The sequence below is a fragment of the Taudactylus pleione genome, unplaced genomic scaffold (assembly GCF_031769625.1).
Source record: "Taudactylus pleione unplaced genomic scaffold, aTauple2 ptg000205l, whole genome shotgun sequence".
Lineage (NCBI taxonomy): Eukaryota > Metazoa > Chordata > Amphibia > Anura > Myobatrachidae > Taudactylus > Taudactylus pleione.
Genome location: NW_028284607.1, coordinates 3,053,470 through 3,075,327, shown reverse-complemented (window position 1 = coordinate 3,075,327; position 21,858 = coordinate 3,053,470). Strand labels below are relative to the sequence as shown.

At 43.7% G+C, this 21,858-nt stretch overlaps 1 protein-coding gene across 1 annotated transcript; it reads left to right on the top strand.

Annotated features, from left to right (window-relative positions):
- Positions 1-419: 419 nt before the first annotated feature.
- Positions 420-19,651, top strand: LOC148517963 (uncharacterized). Its single transcript, XM_088477936.1, has 4 exons — positions 420-432; positions 542-691; positions 5,459-5,767; positions 19,296-19,651. The coding sequence occupies exons 1-4, from the start codon at positions 420-422 to the stop codon at positions 19,649-19,651; spliced, it is 828 nt and encodes a 275-aa protein (XP_088334062.1).
- Positions 19,652-21,858: the final 2,207 nt, after the last annotated feature.

Sequence of the window (21,858 nt, the reverse complement as noted above, 5' to 3'; positions counted from 1 at the left end):
CTCCAAGAGCTGAGGTGCGGTTTGAGAGCCGAGATGTCAATACTAAGGTGCGGCCTTGAGGGCTGAGGTGTGGCTTGTAAGCCGAGGGGCAATTTAAGAGCCAGGATGAAAATGCTGAGGTGCGGTCTTGAAGTGTGGCTGAAGAACCGAGATGTTAAATGCTGAGGTGTGGCCTTAAGGGCCATGTTGTCAAAGACACAGAGAAGACTGCTGCTCACTGGAAAACACAACCCTAGATGATGCAATGAGAGAAGTAGTTTAGAAACTCTGAAGCTAGGCAGAAATAGGCACAGATGGGTAGATACACGACTGGCAGGAACCGGAAGGACACACCAGACACGCTATAGCTGGTAAGCCAGCAATGAACCAGCAGGCTTAAGAAATGAATTGAACCAATGGGCTAGCAGAGCAGGTGATTAATGGTAATCCACAGTGAGGAGGGCACATCATTGTTATGACTCCAATGTCTACTCCGTGTGAAAATTCTAGAACTAGACTAGCAAGGTTTTCTGCCATTAACAACCGTCCTTTGCTCCCTTAGAACTGGGATGCATTCACCGGTACTTAGGTGGCCGCCTGGGCTTACAGCTCGAGGTAGTATCGATTCACATGGAGGAACAAGAGGATTCAGTGGTGAGAGTGTCAGTAGAAATGGATACTGGTACAGTGACGTGTGAGGTTGGTAGAACAGGTTAGTTAACAGAAAGTGTGGCTTGGAAGCCCATGGTGAAATAGAACAGAAGATGATGCAGTTTAAAGAACTGATGGTGCTACTAGAAGCCAGTACTGAAGAGAATTAATAGTTGATTTGGCTTTGAGAGCCGATGATGTGGCTTGGAGACAGTTCTGAAGAGAGTTGATATTTGATTTGGCTTTGAGAGCCAATGATGCGGCTTGGAGCCAGTACAGAAGATGGTACACAATCAATGCGGCTTTGAGAGCTGATGGTGTGGCTTGGGACCAGAATTATAAAGAGTTAATAATTAATTTGGCTTAGAGGACCAGCACACTAAACCACATACTCATTAGTACTGATAGACATACAAAATCCAGACGAGTTGGTACACAGGCTGCGTACAAGTTAGTGTACTAATTAGCGTACAACGTCCTGACAAGTTGGTACATAGGTTTGTGTACAAGTTAGTGTACTAATTAGCATACAATGACCTGACAAGTTAGTAAATAGGTTTAAGTACAAGTTTGTGTACTAATTTAAATGTAGCACCAGCCATGAGCCAACCGTGGCTCACAGACTGGCGGCTAATAAACAGTGGCAGCTATTTGAACTTGGCACCGACTGCAAGCCAATCAAGGCTTGCAAACCAGCAGCCGATCAGAAGCAGCTTACCGGTAGGCAGCCTTGGTCATAGTTAATTTACCTCAACTCCCCTCTCTAGATCGCCATGTATCGGGCATTAGGCCTGTGGGTGCAATTAGGCCTCAGGCCTGTGGGGCATTTTAGGTGGGCAGAGGCCCTTGCCACAAGTTTGTGACTCTGGGAACTAGGCCCAGGTCATTTTATGCACCCATTGGTAGGCAGACAATAGCCTAAGCCCTAGGCTGGGTTATTAGGCCAACCAATCGTTAGTAACAGATAGGTAATGGAGGCCCTACTGTGTGGCATATTATGTATAATGGGTACTACTGTGTGGCATAATGTGTAGTGGTACTATGATGTCACATGGGGCGGGATTTCCAAAAGGTAAAAATGCGGTAAAACCCCCGATAATGCAGTTTTCGGGGGTTTTACCACATTCCCTGAATTTACTAATCACCTGGACTGTGATGCTTTCCGGTGCTTATCCCGAAGGGTAACGCCACCTGAAGGTGGTGTTACCCAATAGAACTCTTTGGGCTTCTTATAGGGATGCTCCAGGCTGGGAGGTATCTGATCTGATCCCTCCGATGAACCCTTGCGGCCGGCGTCCTTCTGCGCATGTGCAGAAGGACACCAGAGGGACTTTTGGCTTTGATAAACCCAAAGGTCCCTCTGCCCGGCAGCATCGCAAAGGACAGCTATTATCGGGAGAGCTGTCTTTTGCAAAATTCTTGGTACATACCACGTTAATGAACAGCGGTATGTACCTGAAGTCAGGGAGGATGTACTGCATCGCTAATGCGATGCTTAGTACATCCCGCCTATAATGTGTATAATGGGTACTACTGTGTGGCATAAGGGGTACTAATGTGTGGTACAATATGTATAAGGGGTAATACTGTGTAGCATAAGGGGTACTACTGTATGGTATAATGTGTATAAGGTATACTACTGTATGGCAAAATGTGAATAAGACGTACTACTGTGTGGCATAATGCGCATAATGGGTACTAGTGTGTGGCATACTGTGAATAAGGCATACTACTGTGTGGCATAATGTGAATAATGGGTACTACTGTGTGACATAATGTGAATAAGGCATACTACTGTGTGGCATATTGTGAATAAGGGGTACTACTGTGTGGCATAATGGGAATAATGGGCACTACTGTGTAGCATATTGTGAATAAGGGGTACTACTGTGTGGCATAATGAGAATAAGGGGTATTACTGTGTGGCATAATGTGAATAAGTGGTACTACTGTGTGGCATAATATGCATAAGCAGCTCTGCTGTGTGGTGTAACATGTATAAGGGGCACTACTGTGTATGGTAATTTGAATTAGTACTATTATGTGGCCATGTCCCTCCCCTGCATGTGCTCCGGAGTGCGCTGTCCTTATATGAAATGGGGGGTGGGTCACCAATACTCTTTCTAGCACAGGGCACCAAAATGTCTAGTTACATCTCTGAACAACCTCAAGACATGTATCTCATTGTGACTTACATGCACACAGTATTTATTTATTACCAGTTATTTCTATAGCGCACACATATTCCGCAGCGCTTTACAGAGAATATTTGTCCATTCACATCAGTCCCTGTCCCAGTGAAGCTTGCAATCTATACCAAATGTACACACATATACTTACACACTAGGGTTACATTTTGTTGGGAGCCAATTAACCTACCAGTATTTTTTGTTGTGTGGGAGGAAACTAGAGCACCCGAAGGGAAACTCACGCAAACATGGAGTGAATATACACACTCCACACAGTTAGGGCCATAGTGGGAAAAGAACCCATGACCTAAGTGCTGTGAGGCAGTAATGCTAACCATTACACCGTCTGTGCTGCCCAACTAACATTAAGTAAATATGCCAATAGAAATAAATAGCTGTTTGCATTACCTGAGTGGAGTCAGTCTAATGAGCTGGGTGTCACAGCTAAGTGTCAGAGGATGGAGCAGCCACCCCGGACAGGATCTATTATGCTGTAAAGTCTGTAATCTCCTCAGTCACACTCAGCTAAGGAAGAAATAATGGACAGATGCATACCTCAAAACAGTCCCAATTTCAGTTAACAGTCATGCATTTCGGGCACTGTCTCGCTGTCCCACCCACAGGCGGAAGTGTTCTGTGGGTGGGTGGGAGGTTGGGGGAGCACACCAGAAAAGCAGGTACATACTGAATAGATGCTGTGCATATAAACAGTGCCTGGGGGCAGCCCAGCTGTGCGGAGAGTGCTAGGCATGTCCAAAGAGTGACGGAAACAGAGGGCCTGACGTAAATTCATGGCCCATTTCCTATGAGGCCACGTCCCTCTGTCATGCTACCATATGTTGGGTGGTATGCTGGTAGACATTCTGTATATTATGTAGGTGGTATCAGGTGACACATCCTAACAGCAGCACCCTAAATTCTAGCCGAAGTGGGAACATATCTCTGTGTGCTGGGAACTCTAGATTTACAGAGACTGTGTTAATTCACACCTCTCCTGACCCACTCCGCAATCAATTCATGCCCCTCTAAAATCAATTCATGAACCTGTTCAAACACACTCAACTTCAATTCATTACCCTCAATATAGATAGATCAAGTCATGCCTACCCCAATCACTTTATGCCCTAAAGTTAATTAATGGACCATACAGTTAATTAATGTCCTTTTTAATTTATTTCTCCCTAGCATCTTTCCTCCAAATTCATTAAGCCAAATTACAAATTACACCATGGGAGTCAACTTTGTAAAGTGACTGTAAATATACAGTACTACTGTAGCTTTATTTCTATCAGAAGATAAATACTCTACCATGTACTGTATATGCCAAACTGGAGCACCCAAAGGAAATCCACACTCACACGGGGAGAACACTGCACAGAGATAGAGTTCTAAAACTAAAAGCTTAACTATTGTCCACTGTACACAGGGCCGTTTCTAGGGGCGGGCGACCCGTGCAATCGCACGGGGCGCTCCACCTGACCCCTTTAACATAGGCAAAACTGCCTCTGCTGCAATTTCGCATTATCTATAAATTATAGAATAATGCATTTAATGGCCGGCATCAGGGCGGCTGTAACGCCACTCAGACTGACCGGGAGGACCTTCCCCTGTGTAAGCTCCGCCTCCCATAGGTAAGTACCAATCGGAATCAACCATTTGGCGCACGAGCGCACGGTAACGACATGACGTCGGACCGTGCGTGCTAGCGTGTCAGTGAGGAGCGGAGCTCTGAAAAGGCTGGCCTCGAGTCTGCAGTGTGCCGCTGCTGACTGCCCGCCCTTCCATCCTGCGTGTGCCGGGAGCTGTCTCCTTACAGAAGGACTCTGCAGCATCAAAGCTGCAGAGTCCAGCCTTGTGGCCCGGCACCCCCGCCCACTCGCATGTGCCGAAAGTCCGCCTGCCGCTCGGTGTCAGGTAAGAGAGGGGCCTGGAATTGTCTGGTGAGGGAGGGGGCCAGGGGTGTCTGGTGAGGGAGGGGGCCAGGGGTGTCTGGTGAAGGAGGGGTCTGGGGGTGTCTGGTGTAGACCCGTGACCATGCCCATTTTTTGGAGCGCGCCTTCGGCGCGTGCGCACATTAATTCTCTATGCCCCCACTTCAAATATCTGCTTCCACACATATATATATATATATATATATATATATATATATACATACAAATACACACATTATATTTAAACACTTTTCACAAAATTAAATCACACAGAAATTTTTGTGAAAATATTATAAGGGGGGGGGGGGTGCATTTTGAATGCTCGCACTGGGAGCCAGATTGTCTAGAAACTGCCCTGACTGTACAGCCTCCTAAACCCAATACAGCAATATTTGTTCACTATTCTACCATCTCAGCTTTTTATCTACAGGCTACAAATCCAATACAGTGTTTAGGAGACTACTAACCAAATGGACCCTGCAATGATTTGCATAGAAGGACACACCTTGGTTTTTTATAGTTTTATAGTGACTCTGAAGGATTCAGCCTGAAGTATTTTGTGCTACTGAGCAAGTCTCTTCTTTTCTTTCCATTATGTCCTGGGCTGTTATCCTGCTCACTGTCATCACCTGTTCATGTAAGATATTATGACTAGTATATCCACGTATCCTCTCATTTTCTCCCAGTAACATTCCTGTCTTGTTTCAGGTACTCTGGCTCAGTTTGCTGTGATTCAGGATGCTGCGATGTCAGTATCTCCTGGTTCAAACATCCGTCTGATCTGCAGTCACAATAAAGGCTCAATAGCTACTGGTAACTACCCAACCTGGGTGTACCACTCACTTGGGAGTGTTCCTAACCTTATAGTCAGTAGTGATAGCAGTGGCAATCACAACCAAAAACCCTCATCAGTATCCGATAGATTCTCGGGATCTGTATCAGGAGGATCATCCATTCTGTCCATCAGCAGAGTGCAAGCAAATGATGACGGAACATATTACTGTGCTCTTTGGTCAGGCAGTGAATACACAGTGGTACAGACAAATGCAGAACTGATGCATTAAATACTCTAACCACATATAGATATTGTTTGTAATTGTTGAGGAGAATGAAACTCTTTTTTCAATTGCTTCTGTACTAGCCCAGTGGTTCCCAAACTGTGTGCCGTGGCACCCTGGGGTGTCTCGGGACACTTGTAGGGGTGCCTCAGGTTGGTGGTCCAGATAAAAAACAAATAAAATAATTTATGGTCAATGTAATGTAAATATGTGGACAAACAGAAGCTCAAACCTGTCCATCACCACATAACTGAGCCTAAGGATGACAGGTCAGCACAATTTACTTCACTTAACTACTACATTTTTTTCTGAATTTCTCAATAACAGACTTTTGGCTTAGGGGTGCCATGAAAACAAAGCTGATACTCTAGGGCGCCGTGATTCAAAAAAGTTTGGGAACCACTGCACTAGCCTATTTGTACACTATAGAATAATGTAATCTAGTGTCACATACACAAGAGGGAAGAATATCTTGCCAGTGTTAATAATAAATACAAAAGTCGTAATTTCAATATGAAATTAATAAAATGCAAATACGTCCACTTTTTTTTTTTAACCACGTAAAATTAAATGGGAATCTTCTTTCTGGCAGTTGTCCAAATGCTAACATCAATTAAGCAATGAAAAAAGAATGTTGCTAATTATATAAAACAAACTAGATGCTAATGTTTTAAGTACAAACAATTGGAGGAGTCAACACACCATACACCAATCAGAAGCCTTTAAACTAGAGATTAGCAGGTTCGGATCTCAGAGATCCGAACCCACCCGAATTTAGCGAACCAAGCCGAGATCCGAGTCGGCTCGGTTTTTCCCGCCTGACTCGGATCTCAAATCGAGGCAAAATGTCATTATCCCGCTGTCGGATTCTCGGGGGTTTTGGATTGTATAAATGGTCCTGCGATCGCCGCCATTTTCATTCTGGCTCTGGAGGGTGAAGAGGGAGGGAGCTGGGAGCTATGCTGTGTTGCGCTGCTGTGCATACAGTTGTGTTGTCACTCAGGGGCTGGCTGCTTTTAATGTCCATAGGGGCTGGCTGTTGTCCATATAGGTGCTGGCTGTTGTTCATATAGGGGCTGGCTGTTGTAAGTTGTCCTGTCCATAGGGGCTGGCTGGCTGTTGTCCATTATCTATTTTTATCTATATAGGGGCTGGGTGTTGCCCTATCCATAGGGGCTGGCTGGATGTTGTCCATAGGGGCTGTCTGACTGTTCTGCTGTGTTGTCCAGGGGGTGCTCTGTTCATCAGGGGTGCTCTTCACCCCCACTGTGAAAAAAATAAAAATTGATTTTTTTATTTCTGTGTGTGCGTTAGCCACACTTATAATCAGCAATGTAGGTGTGCAGGTGTGCTTCCTGTGTCATTTATCAAGGGGCTGCTGCCTCATTGAGGGGGCTTCCACCCCACTAGTATGAAAATAATAATAAAATAAAAATTCTATGTGTATGTGTGCGTCTGCTAGCCACACTTATCAGCAACGTAGGTGCACAGGTGTGTTGCCTGTGTCATTTATCAAAGGACTGCTGCCTAATTCAGGGCTCCTCTTCCCCCCAAGTTCCCCCCCGAAATTCAAATAATAAAGAAGCTTTTTCCTGTGTGTGCGTGTTATCAATCCGCACTTATCCACAACGTACCTGCACTAGGGGTGTTGCCTGTGTCATTTATCAAGAGGCTGTTGCCTAATTCATGGGTCCTCTACCCCCCCAAGTGCCCCCCAAAAATTCAAATAAAAAATGAATGTTTTTTTCCTGTGTATGTGCGTGTTAAAAATCCACACTTATCCACAATGTAGCTGCACTAGGGGTGTTTCCTGTGTAATTTATCAAGGGGTTGCTGCCTAATTCAGGGGTCCTCTCCCCCCCAAGTGCCCTCAAAAAATTCAAATAAAAAAGTTTTTTTATTGTGTGTGTATGTGCGTGTTAACAATCTGCACTTATCCGCAACGTAGCTTCTCTAGGGGTGTTGCCTGTGTCATTTATCAAAGGGCTGCTGCCTAATTCAGGGTCCTCTACCCCGCCAAGTGCTCAAAAAAATGTATTCAGTCAATCAATCAATCAATCTGGGTTTTTTTGTGTGTGTCACGGGTGCTGCCTGTGTCATTTATCAAGATGCTGGTGCCTCGTTCGGGTGCTCTCCCTCCCAAGTGCCCCCCAAAAATTAATTCAATCAATCAATCTGTTTTTTTTCGTGTGTGTCAGGGGTGCTGCCTGTGTCATTTATGAAGAGGCTGGGGCCTCGGCCGGATGCTCTCTCTCCCAAGTGCCCCCCAAAAATGTATTCAATCAATCAATCTGTTTTTTTTTGTGTGTGTAAGGGGTGCTGCCTGTGTCGTTTATCAAGAGGCTCGTTCGGGTGCTCTCCCTCCCAAGTGCCCCCCCAATATTAATTCAATCAATCAATCTGTTTTATTTTGGGTGTGTCAGGGGTGCTGCCTGTGATGTTTATCAAGAGGCTGTTGCCTCGTACGGGTGCTCTCCCTCCCAAGTGCCAAATAAAAAATGAATTAATCAACCAATCAATGTGGTTTTTTTTGTGTGTGTGCGCGTTAGCTATGGAATCACAAACGCCTCTGCTGAGAGCTGCATAAACAGGTGAAACTAGAGGATATGATTTAAAAAAATTGAATAAACCAGCTAAGACTGTGTTCTCTTATTGTAGTGTCCATACTCCCTACCCATGGCCAGGACCGGATTAACAATGGGGCGGGTGGAGCTACAGCTCCAGGCCACCCCATGAAAATAGGCCCACAGGACCAACTGCAGTGCAGGTAGTGGTGACAGGAAAAAAAACTATTTCCTGTCACCACCCCAGCATTCCGAAGCCCTGTCCTTCCTATCTAACCTAACGGCCACCGGAATCATTGCTCATTATACCCTGTCTCCTGCCGCCCGAAGCCCCGCCTACTGAGTCAACTCTGCTCAAAACTCCTCCCCCAGACTGTCCAAGACTCTGCCTTCAGACAGCCCTGATTAGCGCTAAGCCCCGCCCCTAATTCGCGCTAGGCTCCGCCCCCAAAGCTCTATTTCTGGGATGACTGAAACTGAGCACACGGATCTTCTAAAGTTCCACCCACTCACCCCACCATCAGTACTGCAGCCGGGCACTAACCAGAGGTAGGTGTAATGCTGGCATCTGTATATGTGTGTGTGAGTGTTGCCACAACACAAGCATGACCCCTGCTGACAGCTCCCTCCTTAAACTCCCCCATACAGTAAAATGTCCTGCAAAGAGAGCTGTGAGAAATAAAACCTGCAATGCCATAAAAAAACAATTGAAATCATTGAGACAGGTAACCCCAAACACACAAGCTTTTCCATCACAATTATGTACAGTGCAGGAAAGTAAAAATATTTTTTATTCTCGTTTTGTTTGTGCACCAATATGTATTTTATTTCACTGATTTTAGATATTAAAGATAATAGAATATTGTTCCTAATTGGAGGCGCACCATAATTTTTCTTTGCCTTGTGCGCCATTAACTGTTGATATGCCTCTGTATGTGACGTCACATAGGTACCACCACTCTCTGAAGCAGCTGTGCCCGACCAGTGAGCACAGCCACTGATCTGTCAAGGTGGCCCGGCTGGGTGACTGATACTCCCTTGCTGGCTGCTTGGCTTCTGCTGATTGAACAGGCCCACAGTGTTGTTATCTGCTGGCTGCTACTAACGATGATCACTGCACTGGTATGCAGGCACTGACAAGATTTTAATGTTATATATATATATATATATATATATATATATATATATATATATCTCAAACAAAAGACCTGATTCAGAACCAATCGCTAAGCTGCGGACGCTCGCAAAAGGGGCCTGGTATGCAAATCAAGTGATTGCTCTTTGCGGTGTAAGGATGCCTCTATATCTTAGTGAGCGATGGCAGTGAGCGTACGCAGGACTATAAAACCTCCCACCTGTCACTCGCTGCACATGTCATCTCCAGGAAGTGTGTGTTTAATTGGGAACATCGAGGGCCATCGGAGCTGCTCGCAGCGCTTGAGGTAGACCATACCCTCCCGCAAGCACTGCGAGCAGTTCAGGATAAAAAACAACCAAGTGACGTGTACAATGACGCTACTTTGCTAATTATGCACACCCATTAAACTCCGTTTTGGCACCCAGACACGCCTGCATTTGCACAGCCACACCCCCGTTCACAATCGCCTTCCACTGTTACCACCCACAAACGGCGCAATCTGTCACTCAAAGTAGCGGCCAGGCTGTGTAGAATGAGCGCTCATTTCCCGATCGCTAAGACTGGCTTGCACACGCGCATTGCAAACCATACGCATGCGCAGATGTGCGATTATCGGCAAGAACGAGCGAGCGCAGCTTATCGATCGGTTCTGAATGAGCTTCAAAGAACGAAGGCGCAGGCACTTAAATATAACAATGCCAGTGAAATAAATAACTCAAAATACAAAGATAGCGTCACACAGGACTGAGGCTTTATTTGTCCAGAGTGTTAAAAAAACAACAAGTATTTTCTGATTCCACCTGTGTGCTCAAAATTAATAATATGATGTAAGGCTTAAGCCCATTTATTTTATCTCTGGTATGACGCCTTATTGTACATCATATTATTAAGTTTGAGCACACAGAGGTGGAATCAGAAAATACTACACCATTGGGGCGCATCATGTTGGTTTTGATATATATCTGTGTATTTTAGAGTCTTTTGACGCAGCAGCATCCTTATGCTAATGCTGTGACCCATTTCATTAATAGTGAGACGCCCACTTGCAGCGTCTTGCGGCGTTGCAGTGCGATCTCTGTGCGTCTTTAGACCATCTGTGCACCAATGGATGCATCCGATGCTGTTCTGCATCTCTAAGCGCTAACAATGGGAACGCATGCACTGTGCGCCTGGGACTCATGCACAGAATTAAAAACATTGGCCAACTGCATGCGGTATCAAACCCTATGTGACTTTGTTTTGGATCTCACTATGGTGTCTAGATCTAACAACTTCTCAGTATATCTATTAATGGGATAAGGTATTTTTATAGAGAAAGATGTCACAGGGTCTGATTCAGAGCCGCTCGTAAGTGGCCGCTCGTTCCTTCGGAGCGATGTTCGCACATCTGCGCATGCGTATGGGTTTTAGTACGCATGCGCGAACCAGTCAGTGCGGTCAGAAATCGTGTGCTCGCAAAATAGCGAATGGCTGCTAATTTGAGTGACAGGATGAGGCGTTTGTGGGTGGTAACAGGGGAAGGTGCTTGAAAATGGGGAGTGGAGATCCGAACGCAGGCATGCCAAACGGTCAAAACAGGCGTTTTAAGGGTGTGCATAATTAACAAAGCAGCGTCATCGACCACGTCACTTGGTTGTCATTTAGCCTGAACTGCTCGCATGATTGCGGTAGGAAAATGCTGCCACAAGAATAGCGAGCAGTTCATACGCCTTTCGATGTACTCAATTAATCTAATAAATAGCGGAGATGACGTATGATGCGAGCGGCCAGGAGGCGTTTTTTTCAAAATAGCAACCGCATGTTTTGTTCGCTCGTTCAGACATAGAGGCGTCATAAGACCGCAAAGAGCGAGCACTTAATTTAAATATCCGGCCCCTTTTTCAGAACGTCCGTCCGCAAATAGCGTTCGGCTCTGAATCAGGCCCACATTCATTACATCACTAAGTGACCCGTGTGCTCTTTAATAGAGACATTTTCAGATTTACAGTATGTCATCACTATGTGCCATTTTAACAAGGAGTGTTCTTCTTTGTAGACTCACGCATTACACTACTGATATAAGCAAAAAGGGAAGAGCGATTCTGGGGTCTATTTACTAAGCAGTGGTAGGAGACAGAGTGAAAAGTGATAAGGTGCCAGCCAATCAGCTACCAACTATCATCTCACAGGCTGTGTTTGAAAAATGACAGTTGGGAGCTGATTGGCTGGCACCTTATCACATACTTATCACTTTTCACTCTGTCTCATAACACTGCTTAGTAAATAGACCCCTTAGGCTTTTAAAGGTTGGGACTAGTCACACCACACAACACAGGCCACAACTGCTGTGCAGACTGGATGTAGTCAGGATACCTGCTGGCGCTATCCCGCCCACCGATATCCCGACACCGACATCCCGAAATGGGACTAAAGATATCTTTAGCCTATCTTTAGCCCCACTACAGAATCCCAACACCCGGCTTACCGATCGTAGGTAAGCCGGGCGTCGGCATCGGATAGCCGTGGGTGGGGGGAGGGTTAGGTTTAGGGCTCCCGGGGGGACTTAATGTTAGGTACCTCCCCAGGAGGGTTAGGGTAGGGGAAGGGGGTTAGAGTTAGGCACCCCTCCGGGTGGGTAAGGATTAGGGGGCGGAGGGTTAGCTTTAGGCACTAACGGGGGGGAAGTTAGGCACCCCTAAGGGAGGTTTAGGGGGGGAAGGGTTTACTTACCTGGCGATGTTGGGATCTCCTCCGTCGGGCTGATGCCGCTGACATTTCAATCCAATTCTGTGCAGACAACACCCCCACATCACTAGTCAACCCCCCAAGCACTGGACACACCAACGCGGGGCACACAATAGGCCCTTTATAAATTTCAGCTCCAGGCCCATGTGGGCCTTAATCTGGCACTGCCCATGGCCCCTCTACCTGACTTTCAGTGAGTCAGAGGGGCAACTCCATGCAACCGTATTCCAGAGTGCAGCTGCTCTTCCTGTAGCCCAGGTGAGAAGATGTGTAAGGGGTGTGGTGATGATATGGACTAAAATGGAGCTCACATCCACTAAAGTGGACAATGAATCCCCAATCTAACAGGGAGCACAGCTGTAATTTATACACAGCACAGGATGGGATGACTATGTAGGCTTGGGTGATGGTATAATCTGGGGTATTCATTTGTCCCCACTGAAATACACCATTACAGGTGCCTCTGTAATTTTTGCACGTAATTGACGGTAAAGGTCTTTCTCATAGAATTTGTAGTACATTTTGATGGACATCATCTTTTCCACATTTCAGGGAAGTAGTCTCAGGCCGATCACTGACAAGATTCCCGACTGTGCTGAAAACTCTTTCTGAGTACACACTGGAAGGTGGACAGCTCAAGTAAAGCAAAGGCGTTTTTTTGTACAAGGGCTTCCAAGGGGTATATTTACTAAAGTTTCTATATATGAAAAGAGTTCATGTTGCCCATAGCAACCAATCAGATCCTGTCTATCATTTTCTAGAATGCAATAGAGAAATGCTAACTACAATCTGATTGTTTGCTATGGGCATTTTTAGAAACTTTAGTAAAACTAAAATTACCCCCAAATTGCTTCTTTTTCTGCCAGTAGTTATTTACATGTATCTCTTTCTCTTCAGATCTGTGGGCCTGATTCCGAGCCGGTCACTCTTTAAGAGAGCTCGCTCTGAATCAGGGCGTTTTTGTTTTTTTTTGAGTTGCAGCCTCCTGGCCGCTCACTAAGCTGTGGGTGACCACCCACAGCTTTTGCGGGCGGCCAGGTGATGGTCGCGATGGTCGTGACCATCTCGACCATTGGGGCTTGCGACGAGCCCCTTGTGGTAGGGTCTCGTCAGTTGCAAGCCCCAGAGAGCTTCCTGGTGATGTCAGTGGTGCCTCCCACAAACGGCAGGCGTTCCTTCAGGAACGCCTCCGTTTGTGTAGCCACCCCCCGCCCTGTCTACAAAACGGGACGAGCTGTCGATCAACATCAACAGCCGCCCCTTTTGTAGTGAGTCCCGGAGCGAGAGAATTTCTCTCTCGCTCCGGGGCTTGCGCATGCACGCGGCGCGTGCTGCACGTGCGCAGTACCCCACCATTGACCCACTTGCGAGCGCTATGCGCTCATGAGCGGGTCTGAATCAGGCCCTGTGTCCGTTGGGAAGGGAGTTTCAGGTGAATAAGAAAATGGTTTTATAAAGTGTCAGAATGACTTTAGAAACCAGAGTTAGGACCTCATCCAGAGGCGGTCGCTAGGGCACGAGCGATTTTTTTGTCATGTGCGCATGCGTGTAGTCGGCATTGCGTGTGCGCAAGCCAGTTCTTGCGAGCTATATGGAGTCTGTCGTCAGTCACAACTTGGTCGTAGCTCTGATTGACAGATAGTTCCGTTTGTGGGTGGTAACAGGGGAAGGTGCATGTGAATGGGAGCGTGGCGCTGCGAACGCAGTCGTGTATGTCGTAAAAAGAGAGCTTTAAAGGCGTGCATAAATTACTGAGCGGGTCACCGCACACGTCATACCGCAGCCTTTAAGATGCTACTTCTTGTAGTGCTTGATTTAGCCCAGGGTCTACCTCAAGCACTGCAACTGCAGGCGATGGTTTCTGCCTCTGCCGATGTCTGGAGTCAATTAACAAAGTGACAGGTGTTTGTCATTACAATGTATATTTGCAAAGTGGTTACGTTAATTGGCTTTTTTTTTCTTTTTAAAAGAACATTACATTTGGTTGGTCTCGGTATGTGATATTTATATTACATTTGTTTGCAAAACCATTTAAAATACATTTAATAATCACAATTCCCTTTTTTTTAGGTTCAGTTGCTAAATATATGTTTTTATAGATGTTTTTATATGTTTTTTTAGGTTTGTGGTACTGCACATCCCAGCATGCTTTGTTTTGTTTTTTTATTAATAAAGCCCATAGCCAGATTTCTTAAACCACACATGCAAAATTTACATTAGAAGAATAGACAAAAAAACACAAAGCATCTGCATCGAAATAGGCAAAAGAACCATCGAAAGTGCAGATGTGAAAACTTGACTCTGCCAAAAAACCACGATGGTCACATAGCTTGGCGCCAGCGCCCGACAAATTTCTGCGACTGTAGTCCTCGCTCACCCCTTTACGAAGACTCAGGAGGTGTGTTTTCATTGTGATGGGATTTTCCTCGCCTATGATGTGCGCTGCGATTTTGTGCTTGATTTGCATTTTCTCGGTCTTTTATGATACGATCGATCGCGCCCTAGTGACCGCCTCTGATTGAGGGCCTTAGTCTTTCTGCTGATTAATTGTTCACAGATTGCACGATTGTTCCATAACTATTTCTGCTTTTTATTCCTATTTTACTTGAAGAAAACAGATTTGCATTTATATTTTATGTATGTCAAGTTATTGACACAAGTTTATATAATAAGCCAGAGGTTCCCGAACGCAATCCTCAAGGCTCCCCAACAGTTCAGGTTTTAGAGATATCCATGGTTGAACACAGGTGGTTAAATCAAATTGACTGAGGTACTAATTAAGTTACCTGTGGTCAAGCATGGCTATCTTTAAAACCTGGACTGTTGGGGTGCCTTGAGAACTGAGGGCCTGATTCATTACGGATCGCCACTGCAACAGCACACGCAGATCGGCCGATGGTGCATATTGCACATGCGTATGCATTGAAGTGCGCATGCGTGAGTTAGCATTGCAATCACCTACAAAGATACAAAGCAAAACCGAGAGATGGGAGGTCAGCATTTATGGGTGATGACGAGGAAGTGGTTGGAGAAACGCAGGCATGTATGTCTGTTTGAACGCTGTTGCATAGGCATGCATAAATTAGCCACTGCGACGGCATGCGCAGCTTGAGTACTCACTGCGTGCGACGACTCGAGGTTAGCAATTTGTGAGTAAGGTCAAATTCTATTTGGATGCCTGCTCCATTTTCCACTTGATAAGGTGACTGCTTGCTGCTGCATTTAGTACAAACCGGAGCTGTCAGCTGAATTAGCACCAAGTGCCTGGGATACATCACTGCAAGAGGGTAAGAAAGCAATAAACAGCTCTCATACTGCACTTAGTGGGGACTTGGACTGGAGATCACCGGAGGCTGTGATGTTGAGCATAGCGCTAAGCCAGACAGAAGCAACGGCTAGCGCTCTCCCCCAGCCCCAGGCGCATTGTGACAGCATTGGGAATTCCGGAGGACTTGTGGTTGAGCATAGCACTAAGCCAAATGTCACCAGTGGCTACTGCTCTCCCCCTGCCCCAGCTTAAAGGGGATAATATCTATAAGGCTTGAAGCACAGTGCAGAATATTTGATTGGAAATTTCTCTGGCTCTGCCCTTTAGGCATATACCTGACACTCAAGTGTGTACGATATTCATGACTGCAACACAGAGACACTTTACCGGTATTTATTAAATTGCAATACCTGGTACTTATTATTAATATCATCCAAGTGAATACAAATAAATTGCTTTAGTAAATACCTCTTTGAAGAGGAGACACCCATTGGATGGACTTTTCTATAATTTATATGAAAAAGTCTATAACCTGTTATTGATGAAGGTGAGGCTTTTATCTTGTAGTGTTTTTATTGATGTGACTTGTTTATATGTATAATTGAATACTTTTTTTATGATAATTTAAATAAGCAGATTGATCTGTGCGATCAGGATTGGGAGTCTAGAACCATACCACGTAATGTGAAAATGTTGTGTGATCACACATAATCTCTATTTACAATAGAGGTAATGTGAGTTCAGTTCTAAGTCTAGAAGCATAAAAAGCACCCGAGGACAATAGTTGAACATAAATGATGGTTGTCAGCACTACTGTACATGCCTTCTTAAACACCATTTGTCAAGTGGTTAGCTTAGACACTTACCACTTTCTTTAGTGTCTTTGAACACAAATAACACAGTCTATATACTGTACAGTATTAATGGGCTTCCCTCATTATTCATGTGAAACTCTGCTTAGCTCCCCTGGATTACTCTAAAGAGATTGCCTCTGAGGAGATGGCCAGACATACAAGGGCTGAGAAACGCGTTAGTCAACCTTATTTCTCCATCATTATACAGCGATTTATGGTCTAAGGGACAACCCAGAATTCCGGTGGGTGATCAGTGCTACTACAATTTCAATACAGATATAGGGGGGTATTCAATTAGATTCGCACCTACGATAAAGTTTTGCATGCCAGACTTTTCGCCTACATCACGTATTTTAGCTGCGGTAACTTATCGTGCGTGTACTCGCTATTCGCCCTATTCAATTCCAAAAGACGTGAAAACGGCGACACGCGAAGTCAAAAAAGTGGTGTCAGAATCGGGAAATCAGCCTAAACCCTCAAGAAGATGCAGAAACATTGGGGATCAATGTAGTAGTGCCCGATAAGTCCTAATAAAACAGTTTGGGGTACTTAAGTTCGCACAATTGTCTCTAATTAGCATCTTTGCACAAGTGGTGAAGAATGGTATAAAGCAGTATTTTTGGGAGAAAATAACTAGTCCTGTTAAATTTGGGGTACCTGAAAATGGGTGCAAGCATATTCTAATGTCTCTAAAGTGTAGTTTTAATAAAAGTGAAATTCCTCCTTCATAAAAGCACCTGCAATCCCAAAAACACTTAACCCCTTCTTAGAGCACCCTCAGACCCTTATTTCGCTAATTTGCAAACTTTTCCCCCCACTTTGTGCTTTTTAGCCCCCCAAATTCAAAGTAGTTTTTGGGGTGTGCTTAAGTTTTTTCTGGATTTTTTTTGATGCAGTTGTCCTGTTCAAAGGGTTCTGAGTGGTTTCCCCACCTTTACACCCCGAAATAAAAAATGTGCACTTCGTTTCTTCTGATATTCAGAGGTGAGACTTTTTCGCCTATTACTGTACATTGCATTGACTTTCCGTGTACGTGAAAAGCGGACGGAATTGAATAGGGCAGTGGTTCTCAAACTCGGTCCCCAGGACCCCTCACAGTTCACTTTTTCCAGGTCACCCAGCAGGTGCACAGGTGTATTCATTACTCACTGACATGTTTTAAAAGATCCACAGGTGCAGCTGTTTCACTAGTAATTATGTGAGGAGACCTGCAAAACATGCACTGTTTGGGGTCCTGAGGACCGAGCTTGGGAACCTGTGGAACAGGGAGATAAGTTTCCGACAGGTGAAAAGTCGAAATCGGTGATACTTCTTTGCGGATCTCGGCTTTTCACTTCTAATTGAATATACGGCCCTATGTATTAAACCACTGATGAGCAGCTGAACATCGAATGCTGTTTAAAGTGATGGTCAGTACTTCTGTCTGGGTAAGATCTATCCCAACCTAATGATTTTTATTGGATATAAAAACTTAATAGCTATATTTATTCTGTGAAAGTTTGCACATCGGTGCATGGATACAACAAATAGGAACAATACTGACACATTGATTGAATTTAAACACAAGAATTGGGTTTTTTTGCAATCCAACCATATGAAAGAAGTATTTAGAACTGCATCGAATTACTCTCAAAGTGTTTTTCTTATCATATGAGATTATTGGGTATTTGCAACAATTTACATCTGTTTACATTAGCAATATGTTATTGTGTCTTCTGGATATCTACTTTGCCTGAATGTATCAATGTGAAGTATTGAGGCTCAATTTAAGTGTGATTTGTTTAGATTATGGTGTTTTTTGGAATGTTTTTATGTTACAGATTTTAACCAGAATCTATAGATAATATAATAATTATTTTTCGGATTTTCCTTATTTAGTGGTTAGCCACTCCTTACGGAGAGCTGCATTTGGATTCCGCTTTCAATCTGACTACAAACCACAGCGCCCTTTATTTTCTTGGTATCCAATGCCTGTGGAATAGCCTATAGAAGACTGCAGAGAGAGCAAAGTGAGGGTTTGCCTGAAGTAAACCTGAAGAGCTAAACAGAGTTTGACATGAAGAATGAGGGAAGCCCATTAATACTGTATGGACTGTGTTATTTGTGTTCAAAGACACTAAAGAAAGTGGTAAGTGTCTATGGTAACCACTTGACAAATGGTGTTCAAGAAGGCATGTACAGGAGTGCTAACAACCATCATTTATGTTCAAATATTGTCCTCTGGTGCTTCTTATGCTTGTAGACTTCTAACTGAACTCACGTTACCTCTACTGTAAATAGAGATGAGCGGTTCAGTTCTACTCAGTTGCGCTCAGATATGCAAAATGGGATCTTATTGGCTATCCGGCTCTCATGTGTTTTGGATAGCCAATAAGATAAGTCTGAACTTGCGCTAGTTTGGTGAAAAGAACTAAGTAGAACTGAACTGCTCATCTCTAATTGTAAGACATCATTAATTTAATAAGGTGAAACATGTAAGAATACATTTGGAACATATAGCCTATTGACAATATAAAAAAAAATCTAGAACTCTGCCATAATTAAATAAATCACATATAGAAGCGCTTTTACCTAAGTTAAATATTCAAGTGATGTGTCCCAATATATATCAGAAAAGTTCTTAATGTTTCTTAATAAAATAATTTATAGGAATCACTAACTTTTCACCCACAGTTAAATAAGCACCTTTGGTCTGTAGGTGGGGAACAGTCACTGATAATTTGCATAGATACAGATTTCTGCAGTATATTAAGGTGAATTTGTATTGGCTTAATCAGATATTTTGGTTCTGCTCAGCAACCTTCTCCTCAGCTTTATCATGCGTTGGTGTCTCCTTCTCCTCACTCTCACATCTCACTGTTCATGTAAGTTATTATCCTTGTACAGCCATCTCTGATCAGGTTTTGTTTCTTTCTCTGAGTTTATTCTTCTTATTTCAGATTCTGTGGCTCAGTTCACTGTAATTCAGGAAGATGCAATGTCAGTGTCTCCTGGTACAAGTACCCGCCTGACCTGCAAACAGAGTGGAGGCTCAGTAACTGGGCAGAATCGGCCAAACTGGATATACCAAACACCTGGGAGTGTCCATAAACTTGTAGTTGGTAGCAGCAGTACCAGTAATCCAAACTACAGACCCTCATGGACATCAGATCGATTTACTGGGTCCATATCAGGAGGATCAGCCATTCTGTCCATAAGTAATGTGCAGGCTGGGGATGAAGGAACTTATTACTGTTTGCTATGGTCAGGCAGTGCACGCACAAAGTTAAAAGCTAATGGAGAACTGAGACATTAATCTCAGCTTCCTGTTTTATGTCATCACACAGTCTGATATGAATTGCTTTGCTACTGGGAAGACTGACATTATGCTTTATAGCTTACACAATATAAAATATAATAGTGCTAATCAGTATGATATCTTGGACATGAATAGTAAGTATGGTACTCAATATCCCACTCCCCTGAGTGTATTGTAAATAGTGTTGCCACATCATCCTTTATAAGGATATGAATTAAACAGATCTGTGTCTGGATGACTTCAAGGGTTATATTTACTAAATATTGTGTCTGGCCCCATATTAAACACACTGGGAATTGCATGGACACTAGTGAGTTTGTTTCAAACAAAGTCACAAATTTACTAAGAATCAGGTTTGATAGAATCGTGTTTGTCGATAGTGTACAGCCATGGCCAAAAGTTTTGAGAATTACACAAGTATTGGTTTTCACAAAGTTTGCTGCTTCAGTGTTTTTAGACCTTTTTGTCAGACGTCACTATGGTATACTGAAGTAAAATTACTAGCATTTCATACCGTAAGTGTCAAAGGCTTTTATTGACAAATACATTAAGTTTATGCAAAAAGTCAATATTTGCAGGGTTGATCCTTCTTTTTCAAGACCTCTGCAATTCGCCCTGGCATGCTATCAATCAACTTCTGGGCCACATACTGACTGATGGCCGCCCATTCTTACCTAATCAATGCTTGGAGTTTGTCAGAATTTGTGGGTTTTTGTATGTCCACCCGCCTCTTGAGTATTGACTACAAGTTCTCAATGGGATTAAGGTCTGGGGAGTTTCCTGACCATGAACTCAAAATGTTGATGTTTTGTTCCCCGAGCCACTTAGTTATCACTTTTACCTTATGGCAAGGTGCTCCATCATGCTGGAAAAGGCATTGTTTGTCACCAAACTGTTCTTGGATGGTTGGGAGAAGTTGCTCTTGGAGGATGTTTGAATTATGTCATACTTTCAAATATTTGAATATCTCACTAACACCACTTTTAGATTTATACATTTTTCACGTTAACTACTTCTTAAGCCTACTACTTATTGTGCATAGTTTCTTTTTACATTTAAAATCATTAACAATTTAGCACTCCCCACTATTTAATTGAGGATGTTCACATTTCCATGTATTTTTCTTACAGTGATCTATGTATTTCTTATCCTCATCCCAACTTCTGGTATCTTATCTGGGTTCAGTATATGATACCTTCAGTCTACAAACTCTACAACTTACAGCACCACAATTCCAAATCATCACATCATTGACAATCAGGGTATAGCTATTTCTTTTTAGCAATATTCTTTACTGAACAATTTGGACCTATTGTCCTTACAGATGTTTCACCAAAATAGTCCTTAAAGTACATACAATTAATTTCTTATTCCCTTTCTTGTGACTCTTTCTCTAACAAGATCTGTTTTAACACTTTTATCCAATTCAAAAGTTTGCCTTCAAATTTGTTACTCTTTATGCAGGGGCCATATGACTTACGTATCTGTTGTAATTTAACAGATTCGCCCCAGGACCTAAAACTGTACATATAATATCCATGAAGGTCTGACAGTTGGACAGATGTTTTCTGTCCGCATTAGCCATATCCGTGCACACTATAAAACACTATTCTGTGGGTTTTGCAAAACCCAGGTCTGTGGGTTTTACAAAAACCCAGGTCAGTGGGTTTTACAAAAACCTGGTCTGTGGGTTTTACAAAATCCTGGTCTGAGGGTTTTACAAAAACCCTGGTGTGTGGGTTTTACAAAAACCCTGGTCTGTGGGTTTTACAAAAACCCTGGTCTGTGGGTTTTACAAAACCCTGGTCTGTGGGTTTTACAAAACCCTGGTCTGTGGGTTTCACAAAAACCCTGGTCTGTGGGTTTCACAAAAACCCTGGTCTGTGGGTTTTACAAAACCCTGGTCTGGTCTGTGAGGTAATTTCTATTTTAGGAGAAGAAACCAGACACAGATTCTTTTGTATCCTTTCTGTTACTAAAGTTGGTGTCCTTAGTAGTTCTGGGCACACTATAACCGTACCTTTGGGATGTAGATTGATTGATAATGTAGTTATAAACAAATCCCCAAATTATCCTACTCTGGTGTTAAGATAATCACAATCAATATGACACCCTACCAACTAACAAAAGGCACCTCTATTTTTATTCACTCTGTCTCTGGATGTGTAAAGATCACAAGGTGTATCAAGGGGTAATACTTATGC